A 24,788-nucleotide genomic window follows, 5' to 3' on the forward strand; every position below is an offset into this window, starting at 1 on the left:
TTGCACCCGGCAAACGGTCTACCCGACGGGAGGCCCTAGTCACACGACATACATTCATTCACTTCTCGATCTTTCCTTGCTCTTTCGTTTGATACCACAAGCTAAAAATGGGCAAATTAAATGTCTGTAAACCCTGCTTAAGTACATTACGCACGCAATCTTCAAAGAAATCCATAGAACATGCACCAACTATCGGAAAAAAAACTACTGAATTTCAACAAAATTTACTCATACGAAAGACCAAGCATTACAAAAAAAAATATTACTGGGGAAAACAAGCGAAATACGAGTTGATTTCGAAAATAAAGTAACACATTATTATGGCAGCCCAAGTAACTTTCAGTGAATGCTGCATGGCACTTGAAAGTGAGACGGATACGTAACTTTATTTTTCAACATTGTCTCTAAGGATAAGGAAACTACGGTCGAATCATTGTATTGTATTGTATAGAACTGGGGACCTAGAAACGACGGAGAAGCTTCGTCCACACCGTAGCCCGCAGTGGTACACAACCCCACAACAGGCTACAGCAGTCCATTCATCCCAACGCCACCCCACATCGAACCCGGGGTTATCGTGCAGTTCGACCCCCAGTAGACCCCCCCCCCTTTCACCTCCCCGGGAACGTCTCACACCAGACGAGCTTAACCCCAATTTTTGCGTGGTAGAGTAATTATGGTGTAAGCTTACGTGGAGAAAGTGTTAGCGCAGCAATCGGCGACATAGTGTAACTGACTCGGAAGAAGGGGAACCAGGCCGCATTCGCCAAGGATGATGGAAAACCGCCTTAAAAACCATCCACACACTGGACGGGACACCGGACCTCGACACTCATCCGCCGGGCGAATTCGTGCCGGGGACCGGCACGCCATCCCGCCCGGAAAGCAATGCGTTAGACCGCGCGGCTAACCGGGAGGGCAAGGAAATCGTAACAAAATAGAATACATTTCAAAAGCATGTGATTAGCGAAATATAAGCAGGATTTGTCCTGATTAGTTTCAAACATCAAATTGTAAGATGTTTATTTTCGTAATTTTCTAGTAACTTCGCGTAACTCCTTAATTAAGATGTTATAAATTCGTGACATTTACGAAAAATCCGTAATATTTGACATTTCTGAATTGAGTGACATGCGCCTAGTCAACTGGTCGTTAATAATTGGAAGCACGCTCCTTAATAGCAAACAGTTTTCAAGGTTCAAAGTTTCAGTGACAGTCTGTGACACAGCTACACATAGGACGAAAGTTGCTTGTTGAACCCGCTGATATGTCGGATGGTTGTCGGCACTACTGTCTCTTCCAGGGTACCAGCGCCGTACTGCCATGTTGCGCTGCCAGTAACCTGGTGAGAAACGCGCCGAAAACATCGTTCTTCTGCAACGCAGCTAGCTTTTTATTCGCACGAAGTACTGCCCGCTATCGACAGGGGATCTCAAGTTGATTCCGTATTTCTAGATTTCCGGAAAGCTTTTGATACCGTTCCTCACAAGCGACTTCTAATCAAGCTGCGGGCCTATGGGGTATCGTCTCAGTTGTGCGACTGGATTCGTGATTTCCTGTCAGGAAGGTCGCAGTTCGTAGTAATAGACGGCAAATCATCGAGTAAAACTGAAGTGATATCAGGTGTTCCCCAGGGAAGCGTCCTGGGACCTCTGCTGTTCCTGATCTATATAAATGACCTAGGTTCAAATGGTTCAAATGGCTCTGAGCACTATGGGACTCAACTTCTGAGGTCATTAGTCCCCTAGAACTTAGAACTAGTTAAACCTAACTAACCTAAGGACATCACAAACATCCATGCCCGAGGCAGGATTCGAACCTGCGACCGTAGCGGTCTTGCGGTTCCAGACTGCAGCGCCTTTAACCGCACGGCCACTTCGGCCGGCGCAAAATGACCTAGGTGACAATCTGAGCAGTTCTCTTAGGTTGTTCGCAGATGATGCTGTAATTTACTGTCTAGTAAGGTCATCCGAAGACCAGTATCAGTTGCAAAGCGATTTAGAAAAGATTGCTGTATGGTGTGGCAAGTGGCAGTTGACGCTAAATAACGAAAAGTGTGAGGTGATCCACATGAGTTCCAAAAGAAATCCGTTGGAATTCGATTACTCGATAAATAGTACAATTCTCAAGGCTGTCAATTCAACTAAGTACCTGGGTGTTAAAATTACGAACAACTTCAGTTGGAAAGACCACATAGATAATATTGTGGGCAACGCGAGCTAAAGGTTTCGTTTCATTGGCAGGACACTTAGAAGATGCAACAAGTCCACTAAACAGACAGGTTACACTACACTCGTTCGTCCTTTATTAGAATATTGCTGCGCGGTGTAGGATCCTTACCAGGTGGGATTGACGGAGGACATCGAAAGGGCAGCTCGTTTTGTATTATCACATAATAGGGGAGAGAGTGTGGCAGATATGATACGCGAGTTGGGATGGAAGTCATTAAAGCAAAGACGTTTTTCGTCGCGGCGAGATCTATTTACGAAATTTCAGTCACCAACTTTCTCTTCCGAATGCGAAAATATTTTGTTGAGCCCAACCTACATAGGTAGGAATGATCATCAAAATAAAATAAGAGAAATCAGAGCTCGAACAGAAAGGTTTAGGTGTTCGTTTTTCCCGCGCGCTGTTCGGGAGTGGAATGGTAGAGAGACAGTATGATTGTGGTTCGATGAACCCATTTGCCAAGCACTTAAATGTGAATTGCAGAGTAATCATGTAGATGTAGATGTAGATTGGAGAAGCGGCTGCACTGGGAAAGCGTGGGTGCTCCACTCACCGGTCTCGCGGTCGCTGCGGTCGTCGGAGGTGGTGGACTCGCCGTGGTGCGCGCCCGGCGGCTGGCCCTGCGCGTGGGCGTGCGCCGGCTGCTGGGACGGGTGGGCCTCCAGCTGCAACGGCTCGCGCGGGCCCAGCACCAGCTCCTCGTACGCGCCCACCTCTTGCGTCGTCTCGTAGAAGATCTGTAAATCACGACAACTGCCCTCAGCAACGTCTCCTCTCGTCTTACTGCAAAACTCTCCCAAATAGAGGGTCATCTAGTTCTAAATTTTAACATGGGATGAACTGCTTGACGAAAGAATGAAGCTAGATTGGGACAACAAATACAATTAACTTGAACTGGAACGATGACATAGATAACCTCGTGGGAAAAGCAAACCAAAGACTGCGATTTACTGGTAGAACATTTACAGAGTGCAATAGGTCTACTAAAGAGACTGCTTATGCAACGCTTGTCCGCCCTCTTCTGGAGTATTACTGTGCGGTTTGGGATCCGCATCAGAGGAGACTGACGAAGGACGTAGAAAAAGATCAAAAAACGGCAGCCCGTTCTGTGTTACAGCGAAGTAGGGGAGACAGACGGTGCCACGGATATGATACACGATATGAGCTGGGAATCATTAAAATTAAGAACTAAACTAAACTCCGTCCGAATAGGCCCTGGCAGGCCTAACGGAACCGACCGGCCGCCGCGTCATCCTCAGTCCACAGGCGTCACTTGATACGGACATGGAGGGTCATGTGGTCAGCACACCGCTCTCCCGGCCGTGTGTCAGTTTACGAGACCGGATCCGCTACTTTTCAGTCAAGTAGCTCCTCAGTTTGTCTCACAAGAGCTGAGTGCACTCTGCTAGCCAACAGCGCTCGGCAGACCGGATGGCCACCCATCCAAGTGCTAGCCCAGCCCGACAGCGCTTAACTTCGGTAATCTGGCGGGAACCTGTGTTACCACTGCGGCAAGGCCGTTGGCCATTAAAATTAAGGCAATTTTTTAACTGACTTACGGAACGCCCCCGTAAAGGCATCTCAGTACTGTAATGTCAGTTATGACGATACTAACTTAAGAATAACACAGCACCCACTTCCCGCGCGGAAAAAACCTCCGACTCGGCCGGGAATCGAACTCAATCCGCCGCGCTGACGACGCAGCTACCGAGGCGGATGACAGTCGTTTTGGTTACACCAGGATCTTCTCATGAAATTTCAATCACCAGCTTTCTCCTTAGAGTGTGAAAATATTTTGTTAGTGCCCACCTACTTACGGAGAAACGATCATCGTAATAACATAAGAGAAATCAGAGTTCGAACGGAAAGATTTAAGTAAAGTATTCGCTTTTCCCGCGCGCTGTTAGAGAATTGAATGATAGAGAACTGGCTTGAACATGGTTCGATGAACCTCTGCTGTGTACTGCAGAGTAATGAACAGATGTAGGTAAAACCAACCCACCTTTCTCCATGCGCTTCTGTATCGACTGCTGTACACTCTCTCTTATACGAGAAATAATTATCTCGCAACTCAGAGTCGACGCATTGCCTAAGAAAACGTTATTGATAATGTGCACTCCGCAACGATAACTGAAGCCTAGGCGAACAGTAACGTTGTTTTGGTAATGAGAACTAACGGAGGATGTAATGAAATGTTGTCAAATTAATTCAGGTGACTCTGACGGAATTATATTAGGAATTGAGATAGTTAAAGTAGTATATATTTTTTGTCAGCAGAATAACAGCGCTGTCAAGAAAGACCTCGTTCTCAACAAAATAACTGTTGACGGCAGAAGTAGTATGGATATAAAATGCAGACAGACAACAACAACGGGTGCATTTATGAAAAAGAGAAATACGTTTACATCGAATATAACTTCAAGTGTTACAAAGTTTTTTCTGGAATTAAATGTTTGGAATGTGGCGTTTCCTCAAGGTGCATCGTGGAAGATCAGCCAGTACTGAAACGAAAACAATAGCAGTTCTGAAATGTGGTGTAACAGAAAAATGTTTAGGATTACACTTGTACATGGAGTAAGTAAATAAGAGGTTTTGCGTCTTATTGAGGAGAAAAAAATCATGGCAAAAACTGACTAAAACAAGGAACCATTAGACAGGACACATCTGGACGCATCAAGGCTTCGTCACTATGGCAATGAAACAATGGGGACGGGTAAAAAACTGCCTAGAGAGTGACACAGGTTCGAGTGGAGTAAGCTGGTTTAAATGGATGTAGGGTGATTTTTCCACCCCACCGTGTACAAAGTCTAGGGACTGATCGATGGGAGGATACGGAACAAGAAAAGTCTAATGAATGTATATTAGGAAGTGCATGGTTTCCATTCTAGAGACCATTTATTCAATCATTCATTATTACACAGACTGCGGTCCAATACGCGCTGTATCACGCAGCCACAGTTACAGTATGTGCTAAAAACAGTTTCCGTGTGCCTCAACGTATGGGTGTACGCGCCGTAGCGGGTTGGTGCACCATCATGTAACGGCCACATAAGCCTTCGAATCATCAATGGAACCTCTTCCATCAGGGAAGGCAAATTCACCCGCAAGAAATACCGATAGTTCCGACCACTGGTCCCCAAATACGGTTGCCAATTATCCTGGCCCACACATTTCGGCTGCACCGATGCTGATGATTCGCTGTCACCATACCATATTCCGACCACTGGTCCCCAAATACGGTCGCCAATTATCCTGGCCCACACATTTCGGCTGCACCGATGCTGATGATTCGCTGTCACCATACCATGTGGGCTCTGCATACTATCACACATATGACTTATGAAAGCTGAAGATTTCCGCTAAAGGTGGCCTCATCTTTGAATAGAGTGGATGACACAATTCCCGGAATCGTGGTTGCCTGAAAAAGAAAAAAAAAAAAAACAGTGACAAAACTGCTCGCGATGTGGGTAGTAAGCCTTGCACATGCTGCAAATGATGGTAGTAGCACTTGTCACGGAGAATGTTCCACACAGCTGTCTGGCTTACCGTGTACTGGCGGGCCAACTGCCTGGTACGGACACGGTGGTCGCCATCCACAGTGTTCATCAAATTTTCCTTCTAGTTTGGTGTCCTAACATTTCGGACACGTCCTTCATGATTTACTGCTTCCTGAAACGACCCTGTCTGAGACAAACGAAGAAACATAGTTGCAAACATTGAATGCCCTTATTGTTATCGGCGGCGATACAACCTTGGTGTTGGCCGCCAGTTGCGATTTGGTTTTCCGTACGTAAACACCATGTCGGCAAGCTCTCGATTCGAATATGGAACGATTGCGTACAATGCGGTATCACATTCACTACAAGGTGAGTCGGCAAGATAAGTGAATCGGACACAACATTACCCATGACTATGGCAGGAGAGGGCCCTAGGGCATGACGTATGGGGAACAGTACCACCCTCCAGGAAGAAACCATGCATATTGTAACTGTGGCTGCGTGGTACGGCGCGTATTAGACCGCAGTCTCCGTAACAAAGTATGATTAAATAAACTGTCTCTAGCATGGAAACCATTCCTATCAGAACGTAAGTTCATTAGACCTTTTTTGTTCCGTATCCTCTCATCGATCAGTCCCTAGAGTTTGTACATGATGGAAAAAATAATCCTTTATATAGCTGGAAGGACTTATGCACGACACAGTAGCGTGTAGAGCTGCATCAAATCAGTCTTGAGTCTGAAGAACAACAACGGCAACAACGAGAACAGCATAAGCATCAAGGGAGGAAGGAGGATTCGAATGTAACGTCCGGTAGACGACTACATCAGTATAAACAGATAGTACTGTATAGAAGATCTAGATCTCCAGGTTTCACGATTCTCATACAAGAATTCTTCCGAAACACTTTCAACAATCACCTGGAGTCATTTAGGGTAATCTACATCTTGGCGCCCAGTCATGTTACAAATAGTTATTCTCTTACTTGCAATTTCACAGCCATACAGTCTGGAAATAGTATTTTATTACTTAGAAATTCATTTAATTATTTACCCTTAGCGAGTTGATTCTATTTTTACGCACTAATTTCGACGACTGAGTGAGTCAGTTCTACAGGTGCTCCGACCACTAACCTTAATGTGTGTTCACTAGCTCGACTCCAGCGAGGGTATGAACCTTTACTGGTGTAGTGCACTTACTTATAGCAGATTTCGACTGTTAGTACCCATTACCACCTCTGATACGGTTCTGCGTCCCCCTATCCATAGCAATATTCCACGAGGTACTAATTTCCTCGCTGTTCTGATGAATGAAATGACCGTCGATATCCTGATAAACTTAATTTCACTCCGACATCTTATTTCGTAACTACGCAATCGCAGATACTTGGCGACTGTATCACGATTCTGTTGTTGCTGCATCTCGTTTCAGTGATATATTCTAGGTGACGATCGGCGATAGCCGATTCGCTCTGTTATGTAAGTCGAATGTGTCGCTGACCAGCGCTGCATTTCGTCTCGACTGTTCTGTTGGTGCCATGCACATACTGCGTCCCACGTCGGCACGAATTTCTGTTTCATCTCCATCTGCTTTTCATTTACAATGTGGACACTGTCTGAAGTATAGAGCGTAAAATATAACTGTCAACTCAGCTGCAGCCTCAGAAAGCGGAAACTTCAGAGATGACTATTTTTCTGTCTCATGAATAACAAAAAAAAGAAATTGGAAATTTGTGGTAAGTTCCTATGGGGGCAAACTACTGAGGTCATCGGTCCCTAGGCTTGCACACTACTTAATCTAACTTAAACTAACTTACGCTAAGCACAACACGCACACCCATGGCAGAGAGAGGACTCGAACCTCCGACGGGAGGAGCCGCGCAAACTGTGGCAAGGCGCCCTAGACCACGCGGGGAAATAACAACAAACAAATATAAAACTTTACATCTTACTTTAGTACTTCTTAAGTTCTGCAGAGAAGTTAGCATATTATTCTATCTGCTCATCTTCTTACCTTGTTCAAAGATTTAATTTTGAACCTCGCCGCAAGGGCTTTGATAAGGATGGGCCGGGGGGGGGGGGGGGGAGGAGAGTAAGTGTTTAGAGAAGGATAGACACTCCAGTCAGTATAAGCCGCGCTACCATTTGATGTGTCCAGTCTCCATAGTGTTGAAAGGTCATGTTCAAACCTACGGCTCCAATTACAGCACATTGATATAGGTTACTCAACGATTTCCTCGCTCGCTGCTCGTTTCTCATTACAAACGGAGTAACATAGCACGTATAATTATCGCGCATTTCCTGTTCTTTACAACAGTAGTGCATTACAACTGCCCATTTACAGGTAGCTAATTCCCACAACACTGACATATTTAGAAACTGAAAAGACAAAACTCACATAAAAACATCACACTTCGAGGTTCTCCGAAAATAAAAGTAATTTATTGGCTACAATTAGTCCTTGCCAAGTCCGTCTCTTCCATAAAAACTCACACCCTGATACCGACCTGTTCGTACAAATCACGTACTTACAGATTTCGTACGCAAACCAAAACCTGCTAAGCACTCCACACTTGCGCACAAGAAACGTGCTTGCAGATTCTTCCAGTTTCCTGTAATGGGAACATTCTGAACTCAAAAAGCCCGCGACTCCAACACCGAGGAAAGCTGCCGATAGACTCCTCTACTGTCCGAACTACTCATAACTCCCGGATATGTTTAAGTGTTCCAGCCTTCAGCCTTTATAATTAGTACTGCAGCGTTTACGCTACTGTCATAAAGACGGTTGGAGATACTTTCACCTTCATTTCAAGATCGAAACATCGTACCAACATGGACCATTTAACTACTCCTAACGTTGACTTTACGGTTGCCGCTTGTTTTACAACATGTAACAGACATTATAAACATTGAAACACACTCAATCTGACAATAACGACTGCTCGAGTTACGACCACAGCGACTATTAGCAGACCAACATTAGCGATATGATGCCGATTTACATCCGTATTTTTTACACCCAGATCTACCATATGAAGACCTGATTCGACAGACAGGTAGTCGTGACCTAATGAAGAAACTATGTCGCATAAAGTTACTGGACACAGCGCCCATTAAGCTGAAACACTATTTTTCATAAAACAGTATTTTATTTCTACACTATCCTGCGGTCCTTAAGCTTAGCTGCAATCCGATATCAGACTAGTGCTCTTGGCGCATAGCAGGGAAGAAACTGAGTTGACAAACGCACAAAAAACGGTTGCCATTCGTTTCTGTCCCTCGAATCAGCGGCATCGGAGGCGGATAAATGATAGCCTCGAGGGAGAAGGGGATCCAAGGATCAGTTGCCGGAGTGATTGTGTTCCGAATAACGCTGCACCTCAGAGGGGCTTGACTTGACTGCGGTACACGTTTCATTCAGCACAGGATTTTGCGCCTAGCATTTGTCACTGGTGTTTTCTCCTGGACAGGTGCTCTGCCATAGAAATGAAGCTCAAAGCCCACGCATTCATCAACCTAGTTGTTATAAAGAACGAGATACCGTTAACAAGGCTATCGTAGACCACCGATTTGTCATAAAAAGGTTGTAACGCTAGGTGGCCATTGGTAGTTAAAATGTGCAGTCTGATAACTTTTTTCCGTGTATGTGTCCTGTTGTAATGCAGTCGCCAATCAACTACAGTCCAGTACTTCTAATACCATCCACGCAAACCTTCTAAACCAGTGGCTCAGGATTATGTGACCATCTTTGTGTCCTTTGATTAGAACGAAGTCTGCGCTATCCAAATCTTCCACCAGTAGTGGACAACAACCCTGTCGCTTCGTGTCAGGACATGTTCTATCACGCCTGTGATATTGTCACTGCCATGGAGGTGTATTGCTGGTTCACTGGGAAGCACCGATGCGATAGATTCATCGAATAACTGGAAAGCTTTCTATCTCCGCCAAGTGCGAATGTTGTGATTGTAGTCTAACAATTCAGTTTGGTGGGTACCGTTAAGTATGTGCTTAATGCTGTGACGTATTGACGAGAATTAAGTAAAAGGGTGAAACCAAGTACTGGGGCAGAGTTTATTCTTTTACAATACGATCAAAGATACAGTGGACAGAACTGCATGAATGACAGCGAAAAGATTTCGGAATTAGTCAGTAACATTGACGTATGGGCTAGACTCCTGGAAATGAACGTCACCAACTCTCCCCGCCAGCCAAATTCTGAAAATTAATAAACTTTTTCAGAACCAGGAAATAGGGAATTGGGATTTTGGTAAATCATCGATGCAATTTCCACTTCGTTATGTTTACATTTCCTATTTTAAATGATGAATTTATAAAATGGCGTAAAATATAATAAACAAATCAATATCACATTTATTGATGAATAAATGTCTCAAAAATTAACATTACGTATGCCACAAGTTTTTGACTACAGACTGTAAAATTTACATTTTTGAGATAAAGTTCCCCTTCAGACTAGTGCGTTGTCGACAGAGACCGTAACACGCTTTCGAGAAGAGTCTTTCAAGAGCTTTGGTTTTGGCTACACAGCTCAAATATTTAGCTGCATCTATTTTAAGCTTTCGTGGTTCTGGGTAGGTAGTAGCTATGATGTGATTCCATAGGTCCAATGAACCTTGTTTCACAGATAGAATGCTCTCTTTCAGATGATGAGCTGCAGTGACAGGCCCGTTTCTGTTTCAGCTTGAAAATTAATCTTCACTTGTGCTATTTTATAATGTTCACCACATAAATCAAATTTGGTTTCCTTTTCTGCGTGCTGCGCACAGAACTTGACAACACCTAAGCAGCAACTGCCTTAGTTCGTTCAAAAATGTTATTCTATCTCCTTCCTTCCCCGTTTCCATGGTATCGTTAATTGACGTCTTTAGAAAGAGATTCTTGTACCTGATAAGAAACCCGTTTCTTTTTGCCATCTTTGAAATTCGATACTTTGTCTTCAACGTATATGTTTGCAGAGATGTCTAAACACTAACATCGATATTTTGTAAATAATAATTATCATTGAACACCACTACTAGAAAGGAACTTTACTCTTTTCATACCACGGGGCGGCCACCACATTAGCGCAAATTTGCAGCCCAGACAATGGACAACTGTAAACGCTTATTCGTAAGTACTTCCGGGATTTAAGAAGAAAACTACACGGAAAACAGACAAATCAATGGCAGGAAATACATTAGTACAGTAACAGTCACTGCTAACGATTTGTAGCAGTATTTAATCGTGAAATTTATTCCCTAATTGAGAATGCGGTAACACGACAGGTATACAGTTTACTGGAAACAAATGGAAATTTGTGCCAGACTGCGGATCGAACCCGGATTTTCCGCTTAACGTGAGCAGTCGCTTTAAACGTTTCGGCTACCCCAACACGCTTCATGGACAGACCCAAACTTCTGCATGTCTCAGTGTCTGCTACCCATAGTGCTCCAACAGTTATGTAATTCCCGCACAGGGAGAGACTTACTTAGTCTTCTCGTCTTTCCTATGGACAAGCATGCATGTCCAAAGGAACAAGACGTTGAACTGTCAAATACAGACACTGCACTAATATATTTTAATGATAATTTTGGAAGCGCTATGGAAAGCAGAGGCTAGGACGTGGAAGTTTGGATCTGCTGGAGCGTGCTGGGATAGCCAAAGCAGTGAAGGCGACAGCTAGCGTAAAGCGAGAAATCTGGGTTCGTGTCTCAGTCCTGCTCAAATTTTTGCTTCCAGTGAATTGTGTAGCTGCGGTGGTAACGTACGTATTCAGAATTTGCAAAGACGTTTCGTGACATATATCAGTCGATAGAGCATCACATTACACTCCGCCCCGATAGCTCAGCGACGGAATGCCGCACAAAGGGGCCCGGGTTCGATTCCCGGCTGGGTCGGGGATTTTTCTCCGCTCAGGGACTGCGTGTTGTATTATCCTCGTCCTCGTCATCGTGTTGTGTTGCCTTCATCGTCGTCTCACCCACCGGGGTGGCGACAGGAAGGGCATCCTGCCACACCGTAAATTAACCTTGCCAAATCCACCCATAACCATGCCGAACCCTGCGACAGTGCAGAACGAAGGCACAGGGAAAGAGAGAGAGAGAGAGAGAGAGAGAGAAAGAGGGAGAGACAGCATCACATAACGGGTGCTCAGTATGAACACCGTCTGTGACGCAGCAAACGCCAATATATTCGTGCAACTCACTGAAGTCGCTCGTGCTACTAATGTTGATGGTGCCTGTAGGGCGCAACGACCGAAACCCACTTTGGCATCCTGTTCACTGGGTTGCCTATCTGCAGGCGCGAACTAATTCTAGGCAGCAATACGGAGCAGGTGACTCGACTGACACTACCATCCCTAGTGATACCATCTGCAACTACGCTTAATATCAATGAAGAGACGCTGTATCCTCTGATATGGGTGTTTTACTGTATTGTAGTTTTCTCACAGTCGCCTTCAGAAACCCTGGAGGCACTGTATTATAATGGTGTGATCTCGCTTGAAAGTGAAGATATCACTCACTGTGCAGTTACATCGCCAGCGGCTAGGTCGCGGCGACCCTTCGTGCGAGAGCTTGATTCATCCGACTCCAATAAGCTCATAATAACGGCGTAGGAGGAGGGGGTTTGGTGTGGGGGGGGGGGGGGGAGCGAAGTGTTGTGTGCTTGGAAGCCATTCCGGCCGATATCAGAGCTTCAGCGGGCAGCAATTATAAAACGTGGCGTGTAATACGCGAGACGACCGCCGGAGGGGACGCGGGCGAGATTTCCAGAATCTGGCGCCGGCATCTGGAGCCGCTTCCGGCCGCGTCGCGTGACCGGCCCGGGCCCCGCTGCGCCTCATACGTGTCATATACGCACAGCACACACTTGTTACTGGGAGGGGGCCGGCGGCCTAGGGCCAGGCGGCGGCCGACGCTCACGCGACGAGCGTCACCCGCCCTTCGGCCGGCGCGACGAGGGCGATAAGCGGCCGCCTCCTTACTTATCTGCGCCGCTGGGCTTTTACGCGTCCTCCAGGAAAGGCAAACGAAGATGGGGCCGATACTAGCTCCCGCCGCTGCACTGCGCTCCTCGTCGTCGCTACTGCTCCGCGGCTGCCTCGAGAGGTGGTGCGAGGCGCGATAAAGTCGCCAAATAAATCGCCTCTACATGTCTGAAGAAATATACAGTGTGTTATACTAAATGAATACTTGCGTTACTGTACTGCAAAGTGATGAACTTGTATAGCAAATGTGAGTGGAAATACCAGTTCTGTGGTAAGCAATTCTCACTTCTTTCGCAAAGTTTACCCGGTCGTTTGGAGTCCACAGTCTTTTGATTTGTCTAATTCATTTTTGTGCGGTCCCAACATTTCGTTGGCATAACGGACCGGCCTCGGGGAAGATCAGTTTGGATTCCGTAGAAATGTTGGAACACGTGAGGCAATACTGAACCTACGACTTATCTCCTATCACTAATGTTATTCAATCTATATATTGAGCAAGCAGTAAAGGAAACAAAAGAAATATTCGGAGTACGAATTAAAATCCATGGAAAAGAAATAAAAACTTTGAGGTTCGTCGATAACATTGTAATTCTGTCAGAGACAGCAAAGCACCTGGAAGAGCAGCTGAACGGGATGGACAGTGTCTTGAAAGGAGGGTATAAGATAAACACCAACAAAATCAAAACGACAATAATGGAATGTAGTCGAATTAAATCGGGTGATGGTGAGGGAATTAGATTAGGAAATGACACGCTTAAAGTAATAAGGGAGTTTTGCTATTTCGGGAGCAAAACAATTGTTGATTGTCGAAGTAGAGAGGATATAAAATGTAGACGCAATGGCAAGGAAAGCGTTTCTGAAGAAGAGAAATTTGTTAACATCGAGTATAGATTTAAGTGTCAGGAAGTCGTTTCTGAAAGTATTTGTATGGAGTATAGCCTTGTATGGAAGTGAAACGTGGACGATAAATAGTTAAGACAAGAAGAGAATAGAAGCTTTCGAAATGTGGTGCTACAGAAGAATGAGGAGGTATTGAATAGAATTGGGGAGAAGAGAAATTTGTGGCACGACTTGACACGAAGAAGAGATCGGTTGGTAGGGCATATTCTGAGGCATCAAGGGATCACCAATTTAGTATTGGAGGGCAGCATGGAGGGTAAAAATCGTGAATGGAAACCAAGAGATGAACACACTAAACAGATTCAGAAGGATGCATACTGCAGTAGGTACTGGGAGATGAAGAAGCTTGCACAGGTTAGAGTAGCATGGAGAGCTGCATCAAACCAGTCTCCGGAGTGAAGACCACAACTACAACAGCAACAACAACAATGGACCGGCAACTCAATTTATTTACACCTATCTGCCAAAACATTACGACCACCTGTTTAATAGCATGTTGTCCCACATTTCAAACATAGTGCAACAGAGATTCTATTTGGCATGGATTCTACAAGTCATCAACAGGATTCCTGAAATATGTGGCTCCAGATGTCTCGCAGAGGTCAAGTATTTCCCGAAAATAACCGGACGGTGGTTTCCGGGCACGCAGCTGGCGCCCGATATGTGTTCCGGTGCTAACAGATCAGGTACATTTGCTGGTCAAGACGTCAATGTGAGTTCATTATAATGCCCGTTAAACAACTGTAGCACGAAACTTCCTGGCAGATTAAAACTGTGTGCCGGACCAAGACTCAAACTCGGGACATTTGCCTTTCCCGGGCAAGTGCTCTACCATCTGAGCCGCCACCGAAGCACGACTCACGCCCGGCCCTCACAGCTTTACTTCTGCCAGTACCTCGTCTCCCACCCTCCAACTTCACAGAAGCACTTCTGTGAAGCTTGCAGAACTAGCACTCCTGAAAGAAAGGATACTGCGGAGACATGGCTTAGGCACAGCCTGGGGGATGTTTCCAGAATGAGATTTTTCACTCTGCAGCGGAGTGTGCGCTGATATGAAACTTCCTGGCAGATTAAAACTGTGTACCGGACCGAGACTCGAACTCGGCACATTACTCTCTAATCTTCCTTACAACTTACTTTACCAAAGAAAACCTCGTGATCACTATTTAAACTTCCTGGACAGAATTTCAAATAGGAACATTCAAGGTTCCTCAGACGTACACCTCTCTGAGATATAATGTACAAAGACTTCTTTTCAAAACAAGTGCTGTTATTTTCAGAAAAAAAGACTTACAGCAAGAATAACAGGTAAAAGAACTTTTATTTCTAAATGGCTTCCTTAGGCACAGTACCCAGGACTTCAGATATACAATGCATGTGCTCTTAGCGAAAACGGCAGTTTATTCCGAATCATACAAAACATATTGCAGATGATAGCAGTTCCACGAACACGGAGACATTTATTCTACATTTCCCGTTTCACAGAAGCTCTCCGAACGCCCACAGTTCTGCAGCTCGGTGCAAGCTTCTGTGCCTCAGCTGTCGGACCGTGCACAAGGGAGCTGCATTTCTCTACGTAGCGTACGGCTCGGTTGCTTGTTTCTCTTTCTGTTACTTATTGTTCGGGCGCCTATCGATACTTGAGTTCCCTGTTAAGCGTTATTCGAGCTCTCTCAACAGCACGAAGCACATTTATACTTGTGTTTCCTCTCCGCGACGCAGAGCCGCACGTGGCCAAGAGGATATGCACTCGCGGGCCGCACGCGACTATTGAAAAACGTGCAACCGGGTTCTCTGCACAGCAGCGTATGTGTGGGCGCCAAACTTGCGGCGGTGGGGGGGAGGTGGGGAGGGAGGGAAGGAGAGCGAGGGGAGGTGTGGCGTCCTGCCGTCCCCAGACCCCAGACTCTGCGGCCGCAGGTCGCGTCGCGTCATGCCGTGACTGACGGACGTAACGCGTCCGCGGCTTATGCGGCACCACCAATAAATGCTATCAGGAGCAGCCTTCAAGCCACCACCTTCATAAATATTGCAATGTCGTACCCATTACGGCGCGCCACGTGCATTATGCAGAGACGCCTTGTGGCTACGTGGCCTAACTTATTTTCCCTTCTAATTAATTAGCCTCTCAAGGTCGCCAAGGCATTAACAAAATTACGTCACGCCACTTTTTGCGTCAGCGGAGAGGTATTTGCAAGTACGTCTGGGGAACAGCATATAATTTCGTTTTTCCGCTTATTCCGTCATATAGCTGTTTTTAAAACGCCGTACGTTACTGCGAGAGGAGGGTGAAATTATGTACAGCAGCATATTCGGCATGACACTTGCTTAGACGGGAGGCACTTGGCGGGTAACACGGCAGGAAACAAACACAGTCCCAATGACAATCAAACGGTCTTCATAAAAGGAGTCCCTGACCGCCTTTCATCGCTCCATGTACAAGTGAGCATAGACGTCTTTCTTATTTGCCCTCGGAGCCTTTAGCGGTGGAATGCTTCAATAAAATCATCTCGGTTTACAAGCCACATCATTTCGAATGAAACACTCGAGCTTTCGATACTTGTCTCCGCCATCGTCTTCAGAAATTAAAATCACTGCCGGGATTGGCACGGTGTTCTTGCCATATATATGTAACGAAACGGCAGCTTCTGAAACCTTCCGAGAGAGCCGGAGAGACGTATGCGGATAAAGCAAGTTGAGCATCTCCTAGCTGCTCCGTCGCGCCGGTGGACCGAAAGACGTCATATGGTGCGAGGGGCCGACGCCACGTTTGAAACTGCCGCTCCCGCTTCCCTACAAGCACTAAGCCTGCGTCTTTAGTTTCGCTCAGTGTCCAAAGCCAGTCCCCGTCCCCTACTAAGTTTGTACCCTGCTCAAGTTAAAACTACTGCAGTACATTCCAATTTAGGCCGCTTGTTTGATAACAGATCCCAGTGTGACCGTGTTTGAGGCAAAGCTCTCGTATTTTCAAATTGTATTTTATGGTCGTTTTCTAGGCGATGTTCAGCCATGTCCTACTTCTAAAGTTCATTTTCTTTGAAATGTCAACGCTCTGCAACAGTGCGAGACGCTGCCATTACATCTAAATAAGCAGAACACCGTGCCAGCCACGGCACTCGATGATTTTAACTGCTGATGACGATAGGTGACAGCTATCAAAACCACGAGCCTTTTATTCGAAGTGACGCGGCTTATAAACTATGAAGATTTCATTAAGGTTTTCTTATTCTTTTAAATATGATGGAAGAATAATAAGACGCAGGTTGTTTCAACTGCAGTCATCTGTTATGTGCGTCACATAACATTTTCCATTTATCGTGAAGTCACGCAGCTCTGTATAATAGTCAGAGGTAACGAGAGTCACTCTACCCCCAATATCCACAAGACTGTGTTGTCTGCACCCCATCAACGATTCAGCGATTGCAAGCTACAATAAATATTCCAGAATGAAATTTTCACTCTGCAGCGCAGTGTGCGCTGATATGAAACTTCCTGGCTGATTAAAATTGTGTGCCGTACCAAGATTCCAACTCGAGACCTTTGCCTTTCACGAGCAAGTACTCCAAGAAGACGGCGCACTGTCGTTTTGGAAGAGGAAGCCCTTCATCAAGTTGAAGAGAACCAATCGACGAGTTCTACAGCCATCGTGCGTAACTAGCATGTGTCTCTCTTGTCTGTCTGGTGTAGTTCTGCATGAACAGCAACTCCATTCACATCACCCTCAGAAGGTACACGCCATGCTCCAGCCGCATTTTGTGTCTTGTGTCAATTTCTGTACTTTATTTTTTACAACTTTGTGTGAATTTTCCTCAGTTTCCTGGGCGAATTTTGTTCATGTACGAAGCGTATTTCAGTAAGGTAGGTGTTCTGAACGGTTGAAACAGCCACATTTGGGCTCAAGAAAACCCCAAAGCCACTTTACACGAAGACTTCAGCACACATTCGACATCAATTCTGGGCAGGTATCTGTGATGGTCGTGTGACTGGGCCGTACAGTCTTTCTCCCCACCAAACGGACGCGTGGTACTTGACATTCGTGTAGCAAGTGCTGGCGGAGTTTGTGGAGGATGTGTCATTGGATATTCGGCACGGATTGTGGTTCCAGCATGATGGCACGCCAGTAAATTTTGCATTTCGCTCCCGAAACTATCTCAACGTCGTCTACAGGGACAGATGGATTGGTCGAGGCGGACCACATGCTTGCGCACCATTATTTCCCGATTTAACCATTTTGGACTTTTTCTTGTGGGGTCACAAGAAGAGTCTTCTCCAGTCGGAGGAAGATATGATTGCACGGATCGTGGCTGTGGCAGAAGTAATTAACCATACACCATGCGTGTTAGACAGAATGTTTCAAATGGCTGTGAGAACAATGGGACTTAACATCTCAGGTCATCAGTCCCCTAGAACTTAGAACTACTTAAACCTAACTAACCTAAGGACATCACAGACATCCATGCCCGAGGCAGGATTCGATCCTGCGACCGTAGCGGTCGCGCGGTTCCAGACTGTAGCTCCTAGAACGGCTCGGCCACACCGGCCGGCGAGTTGGACAGAGTATATGCGAACTTACTGCGCTGATACGCTGTGTGAACCTAACTTGGTTGTCGTCATATGGAACAGCTGCTGTAGGCTAACATCACCGTAAATAAGAGTGAAATCTGTACATCCTGTTTACCTTATAACATGGAATCAAACCGTTTTCGGCCTTGGGTTGGTATGTAAAATCTTGATCCATTAGGTCTCCTCTACAATCTCTAGAAGTGTTTAACATGAATTGCGAATCACCCTGTGTTCTGAATAGGAGAGGTCTGTATAGCACTGATTTAAAGCTTTGTGTTCTCGACTGCTTTACTGAAGCTTCGTGCTCTCGACTTCTTTACTTAGGATTCCGAAAGTAGTCAGGATCCGTGACTCTAGAAGTAATGTGCAGCAGCTGTAAGAGTGCGACCTGCTCTCACGCGTCCGCCAAGTTGCCAACCCCTTTGCGACTCCCGGTGAGTCGTCGTAAGGCGGCGGTGCCATCCGTAATTAGCGGCCGTGATGGATCGCCGGCCGCGACACCGCAATTACCACTGGCGCCGGCCGCAGCTGCATAATTCATGCGAGCTGCGCGGGGATTAAAGCAATGCGGCGCCTCCGGTAATCGCCAAGTGCTTGATGGGCGCCGCCCTCTTCGACCCACACTGCTCCCTACCTAAGTGGCGGCTGCTCATTCGTCCACCACTACTAATCGATACAGCAATGATCAGTACGGCTGGCGCTGCTACTTGTATAAATTAGCCCTTCAGTTTCTTAAGTCTCCCTTGATGCTTTTGGTGAATTGGAAGTGTCCCGTATACGTCTGATGTCGTTTGCAATGCCACGAGAGTAATTTAGTTTCCTGCGACTAAAGACGTACACCATCGAATCACGTTATTATGGCCCATTCCTATACGTGACATCGATCGGGCATAACCCGTAAAGTATATCATATAATAATATGTTTCGATGAAGTGGATATTTAGGCTTTCCAGGGCAGGGAGTAAAGGTTATCTGCCCTTTACTTCATTTGCAGAAAGAATAGTACACTACTGGCCATTAAAATTGCTACACAACGAAGATTACGTGCTACAGACGCGAAATTTAACCGACAGGAAGAAGATGTTGTGATATGCAAATGATAAGCTTTTCAGAGCATTCACACAAGGTTGGCGCGGTGGCGACAGCTACAAAGTGCTGACACAAGGACAGTTTCCAACCGATTTCTCATACACAAACAGCAGTTGACCGGCGTTGCCTGGTGAAACGTTGTTGTGATGCCTCGTGTAAGGAGGAGAAATTCGTACCATCACGTTTCCGACTTTGATAAAGGTCGAATTTTAGCCTATCGCGATTGCGGTTTATCGTATCGCGACATTGCTGCTCGCGTTGGTCGAGATCCAATGACTGTTAGCAGAATATGGAATCGGTGGGTTCAGGAGGGTAATACGGAACGCCGTGCTGGATCCCAACAGTCTCGTATCACAAGCAGTCAAGATGACAGGCATCTTATCCGCTTGGCTGTAACGGATCGTGTAGCCACGTCTCGATCCCTGAGTCAACAGATGGGGACGTTTGCAAGACAACAACCATCTGCATTAACAGTTCGAAGACGCTTGCAGCAGCGTGGACTATCAGCTCGGAGACCATGGCTGCTGTTACCCTTGACGCTGCATCACTGACAGGAGCGCTTGTGATGGTGTACTCAACGACGAACCTGGGCGCACGAATGGCAAAACGTCATTTTTTCGGATGAATCCAGGTTCTGTTTACAGCATCATGAAGGTCGCATATGTGTTTGGCGACATCGCGGTGAACACACATTGGAAGCGTATATTCGTCATCGCCATACTGGCGTATCACCCGGCGTGATGGTATGGGGTGCCATTGGTTACAAGTCTCTGTTACCTCTTGTTCGCATTGACGGCACTTTGAACAGTGGACGTTACATTTCTAATGTGTTACGACCCGTGGCTCTAACCTTCATTCGATCCCTGCGAAACCCTACATTTCAGCAGGATAATGCACGACCGCATGTTGCAGGTCCTGTACGGGCCTTTCTGGATACAGAAAATGTTCGACTGCTGCCCTGGCCAGCACATTCTCCAGATCTCTCACCAATTGAAAACGTCTGGTCAACGGTGGCCGAGAAATTGGCTCGTCACAATACGCCAGTCACTACTCTTGATAAACTGTGGTATCGTGTTCAACATGCATGGGCAGCTGTACCTCTACACGCCATCCAAGCTCTGTTTGACTCAAAGTCCAGGTGTATCAAGGCCGTTATTACGATCAGAGGTGGTTATTCTAGGTACTGATTTCTCATGATCTATGCACCCAAATTGCGTGAAAATGTAATCACATGTCAGTTCTAGTGTAATATATTTGTCCAATGAATACCCGTTTATCATCTGCATTTCTTCTTGGTGTAGCAATTTTAATGGTCAGTAGTGTATAAAATTCCCTTTAAAACCATACAGAGTCTACTTATCCATTCCGATACGAGTGGAAGCTGTTTTGAATGCCAACGGCTTTTCTACACCGTATTAAGCTTGTGTGTTTTTGGTGTTCCTACATTTTTTTTCCACACCCTGTAAGAGTCGAATAACGACTGGCCGTTACAGCGTGACGTCCACTCAAATATCACAGGGGAATACTTGCTTCGTGAGTTGCGTATGACGTAGAAGGCGACAAATGGCCAATTAAAGAACTCGCAAGAATGGACTGGGTAGCACGCTGATGCGACATCTATGAAACTTGCTTACACCACATGTACTGCTTAAAAGTGGCTAACAGCAATACAAGTCACGAAGTTAATACAGTACCATAAGGACAATGTGCAGTCAAAGGGAAACAACAGTGATAATGTGTGACGGATAAGACACCCGTAATCAAAAAATATATATAAATACTTAAATGATAAATAAAAATTAACTTCCACTCCACTGTAAATCATAAAATAGGAAAACAAAGCATATACATTAACATAAATCTTACTGTGAGTTCAGTAACTTGACTTAACTTGATGTAATGGTTCACACTGTAATACCAGCCCAGGAAAATCGTCGGTAATACTCAGCATTTCGAATCGGACACACAACAGCATTTCGAATCGGACACACAACAGGCGCCACTGTCTGCCTCGTGATTAGCAGTAAGGAAGTAAAAATGTGTGCACAATAAACGCTTCTATTTAGCTGACATCTGGAGAGAAATTCATCAAGTTGTAGAAACATCAAAACAAATCACACATGCTGAGCACAGCTGCAGTGAGTGTTCTTCATAACTGATCGGCGAAGAAATGGAAGAGTTAATTGAGTGATGCGATACCATACCTGCCCAGCAATTAGCAGGGGCCGAAGGTTTGGAGCGTGGTCGTTGCGCGCACACCGCACGTACTTTAGCCAGTTATTGAGTTCGAACGTCCCGTCAAGGAAACCGCGGATCTCACTGCCGCAGACGCGCACCTGCAATGACATGCACAAAGCTAAATAGGCATGCGAAGCGGAAAGCGGGATGCACGCAGTGTGAGCGGGTCTTCATGAGGAAATGTGTTACTGCACGAGAACCAGAAAAACAAGCGCTGTTGCTGATTGTCTTGTATCTGGTAAAAGATTGGTGGAGTTTGTGATGGAAGGAAGAGGTCATTACAGATGTGTTCATAATGTAGTTACGCCAATAACTGGCATAAATCTTTCTTCAGTGTCCGTGCAAAGTTCTGTCCTGAAGAAAGTACGAGCAAATAAAACCTCGTAATGGCGCACGAAGATGACACAATTTATTTGCTTTTTACAGGAGACTGAGGAAAAATTGAGAGGTATTGAGAGAAATGAAGGACATGTTCGAAACAAAAATTCTAGACCGTCTGTTGTTATCTGCTGCGTACAGTAGCAATCGTGGCTCAGACAACACATTATCTGATCAGAAATCCCCAGCTACCGTCCAAATCTCTAATCAGCCTTCCTGTGCGATGTATTGTTTAGTAGCCGACGTTTACAATGACCTCGACATTCTACGGTATTACATGAGTTCGTATGCTAGCAGTGAGAGCTTTTGTCAGAGAAAAAGCACTCTCTGCATAAATGGTTACCCTTTTTCTTTTTGAAATGGTAAGAATCATAGAGACTCTAATTTATTCTAAAGATTTTCCGGACTGGAATGTCAGTTTCTGTCCTGCTAGTATAATTCTTGAATCTCTAAATCCACGAACCTTTCATTACAAACATGCTTCATGAAGATTTCTACTGTCCAGTTCTTCATTATAAGTTACAAAAAATATCATTGTGATTCATGAAATCATATCAGTGCTGAAATTAGTGACACAAAGAGAGGAAGGAAACAATTGTATTAAAGGAAAGGAATGATTGATGAGACATGTCTTAAGGTAGTCATAATGTCACACCTCAGTGTTTCAAGGAGACTACTATCGAAATACTTGTAAAGACTCTTGAGGACTGTTTGCCAAATGGGAAGATATTAAAGACGTACAAGAAGAAGTGAAAAAGTAATTGAAACAGGAGAATCAAATAATGCAACTTAGGTGACTAGAGGGGTGCAGATACAGAGACAGATGGTGAGAAGGCACAATCCACACTCGAATTACGTCACTCCCATTTTTACGAACAGCGCTAAATGCATTTCTAATTTAAGATGCTTTCTGCTCAACCAGACTCTCCTATCTAATCGTGACCTGTGAAAGAGAATTCTCCACTCCGTTAACATACATTTTACATTGTCAGCTGATCACGTTTTTCTCCACTGAAATGAATCCAGAGGTCGCAGGTGATACATGGAGGATTTTCAATAGAAATTTTTGATTAATCATAAATTTATTGAGGCCGGTACCTCGTAAATCGTCATACGAGCACACAGTTAACAAGAAGAATTGTATTACTATTAGCTCGATGACCGTCCACGTCTACGGATGAGTTCACTCCGGTTATGTATGCTTCCAGCTGTTCGTAAGGGCGACGGGCCTGATTGAAGCACCTGTGAATTCATCTCCCAGCTCTGTTTTATTACACGTCCGTCATTAAGAACATGAGAGTTGAAGTATATAACATATCATCTCCAGACGGGAAGACCAATAACTGCTCGATATTCAAAGTCAGCTAACTCCCACGATCTGACCACCATATAGTGTATATAGAGATTATTAGCGAAACATGAGTTCTCTCGGAATTTTTCACCGTTAAATTATATCGCTATGATAATTGGCTAGTTTGTTACAAATCGAAAAAAAGGAAAATCAGTGGGATACTCTTGATCAGATATTGTGTTGACTTCATGTTTGTGTTAGATAGCAGGAGACGAACAACTCTTTGTCAACTGTACTGGTGTTCCACAGTGAGCGAAAATTTCAAATTCATTTGCCTGTGACACGTACTTACATCAACTACATGACACGAAAAAATATGAATTTACAAAATGAAGTAGCAGAGCATGGCAGATGGATGGGGGGAGGGGAGGGGGATAAAAAGAAGGAGTAACAAAATAGCATGCATAAACAATTTACAGATCTATCTTAACCATTTCAGTCTAGTATCTTCAACATGCAAGCAATAAAATATAGCGAAACATACATAAAACACTGATTTCATTAACAAACGAAGTGATTACACATAAACAAGAGGTAAAGCGAAAGCTCCGTGCAAACGAAGAATGGTAAATGCATTTACTTAAGGAAAGAAAGAGTGTCATGGAAAATGTATGTGGAAGCATGTAGCTGGCTGTTATACTACGACTAGTCATACAGCGCTAATTATCACGTCAAAAAAAATGAAGCTGTGTAGTCTTTTGTTTGAAGGTAAATATCTGCAGTCGTGGTACACAAGAAAATCCCCGAGCGATATTACCGTAGCACGCCCCCAGAGGACAGAGAACAAAATGTCGCAGCTCATTGATAAAGCGAACGTCGTGTGGTAATTTCTTTCCGCAGCAGCAGATATGTTGCAGCAGTGTCAGGCCAATCGAGACGGCTAAAGTATCGTCTGTATTGACCTGATCGTCACGATATGCACCTGCCCACAAGTGTGCTTTGCCCCTGGAAAAGCTACGGGTTTTTAAGAACGAATTATTGAAGCCTACAGCCTAATCATCAAATTTAGTATAGTCTGGTTTCCTCCTATTGTACTTCTAAACATGTTTGTGTTTAGATAAAGTCTGGAGACCACTGAGGATATTATCACATTCATAGATGTCTATTTGTAGATTTTCCAGCGTTACACTCCATCTCACTCCTCAATGGGGAAAGCCGAGCGGTTCTAGGCGCTTCAGTCCGGAACCGCCCTGCTGCTACTGTCGCAGGTTCGAATCCTGCCTCGGGCATGGATGTGTGTGCTGTCCTTAGGTTAGTTAGGTTTAAGTAGTTCTAAGTCTAGAGGACAGATGACCTCAGATGTGAAGGCTAATAGTGCTTAGAGCCATTTGTTTTTGAACTCATTGGGGAAAACGTTAAACCTAGTGCATACCTAAACAGAAACAGACTGTAGAACACTAGGAGTGCCAATGCAGATGAAGACACTTTCGCGAGACATACCACAGTTTCTCGGCTGCTCTAACTCTCACAAGGCACTACGAACTTCACAACAAGTTTATTCAGTATAAAATAACGATTCAGACTGACCAGGGCAAGGAGAATATTTTTCTGGGTGC

The 24,788-nt window shown here is 45.1% G+C and overlaps 1 protein-coding gene across 1 annotated transcript in view; it reads right to left on the reverse strand.

Annotated features, from left to right (window-relative positions):
• LOC126235140 (transcription factor hamlet-like) overlaps positions 1 to 24,788 on the reverse strand; it is a 198,805-nt gene that overhangs the window by 84,912 nt on the left and 89,105 nt on the right. Inside the window, exons 5-6 of the mRNA XM_049943873.1 lie at positions 21,470 to 21,601; positions 2,783 to 2,966 (exon numbers count right to left, since the gene is read on the reverse strand). Of these exons, the coding sequence (XP_049799830.1) occupies positions 2,783 to 2,966; positions 21,470 to 21,601 (316 nt within the window). The remainder of the gene's footprint in view (positions 1 to 2,782; positions 2,967 to 21,469; positions 21,602 to 24,788) is intronic.

The sequence above is a fragment of the Schistocerca nitens genome, chromosome 2, assembly GCF_023898315.1.
Source record: "Schistocerca nitens isolate TAMUIC-IGC-003100 chromosome 2, iqSchNite1.1, whole genome shotgun sequence".
NCBI lineage: Eukaryota > Metazoa > Arthropoda > Insecta > Orthoptera > Acrididae > Schistocerca > Schistocerca nitens.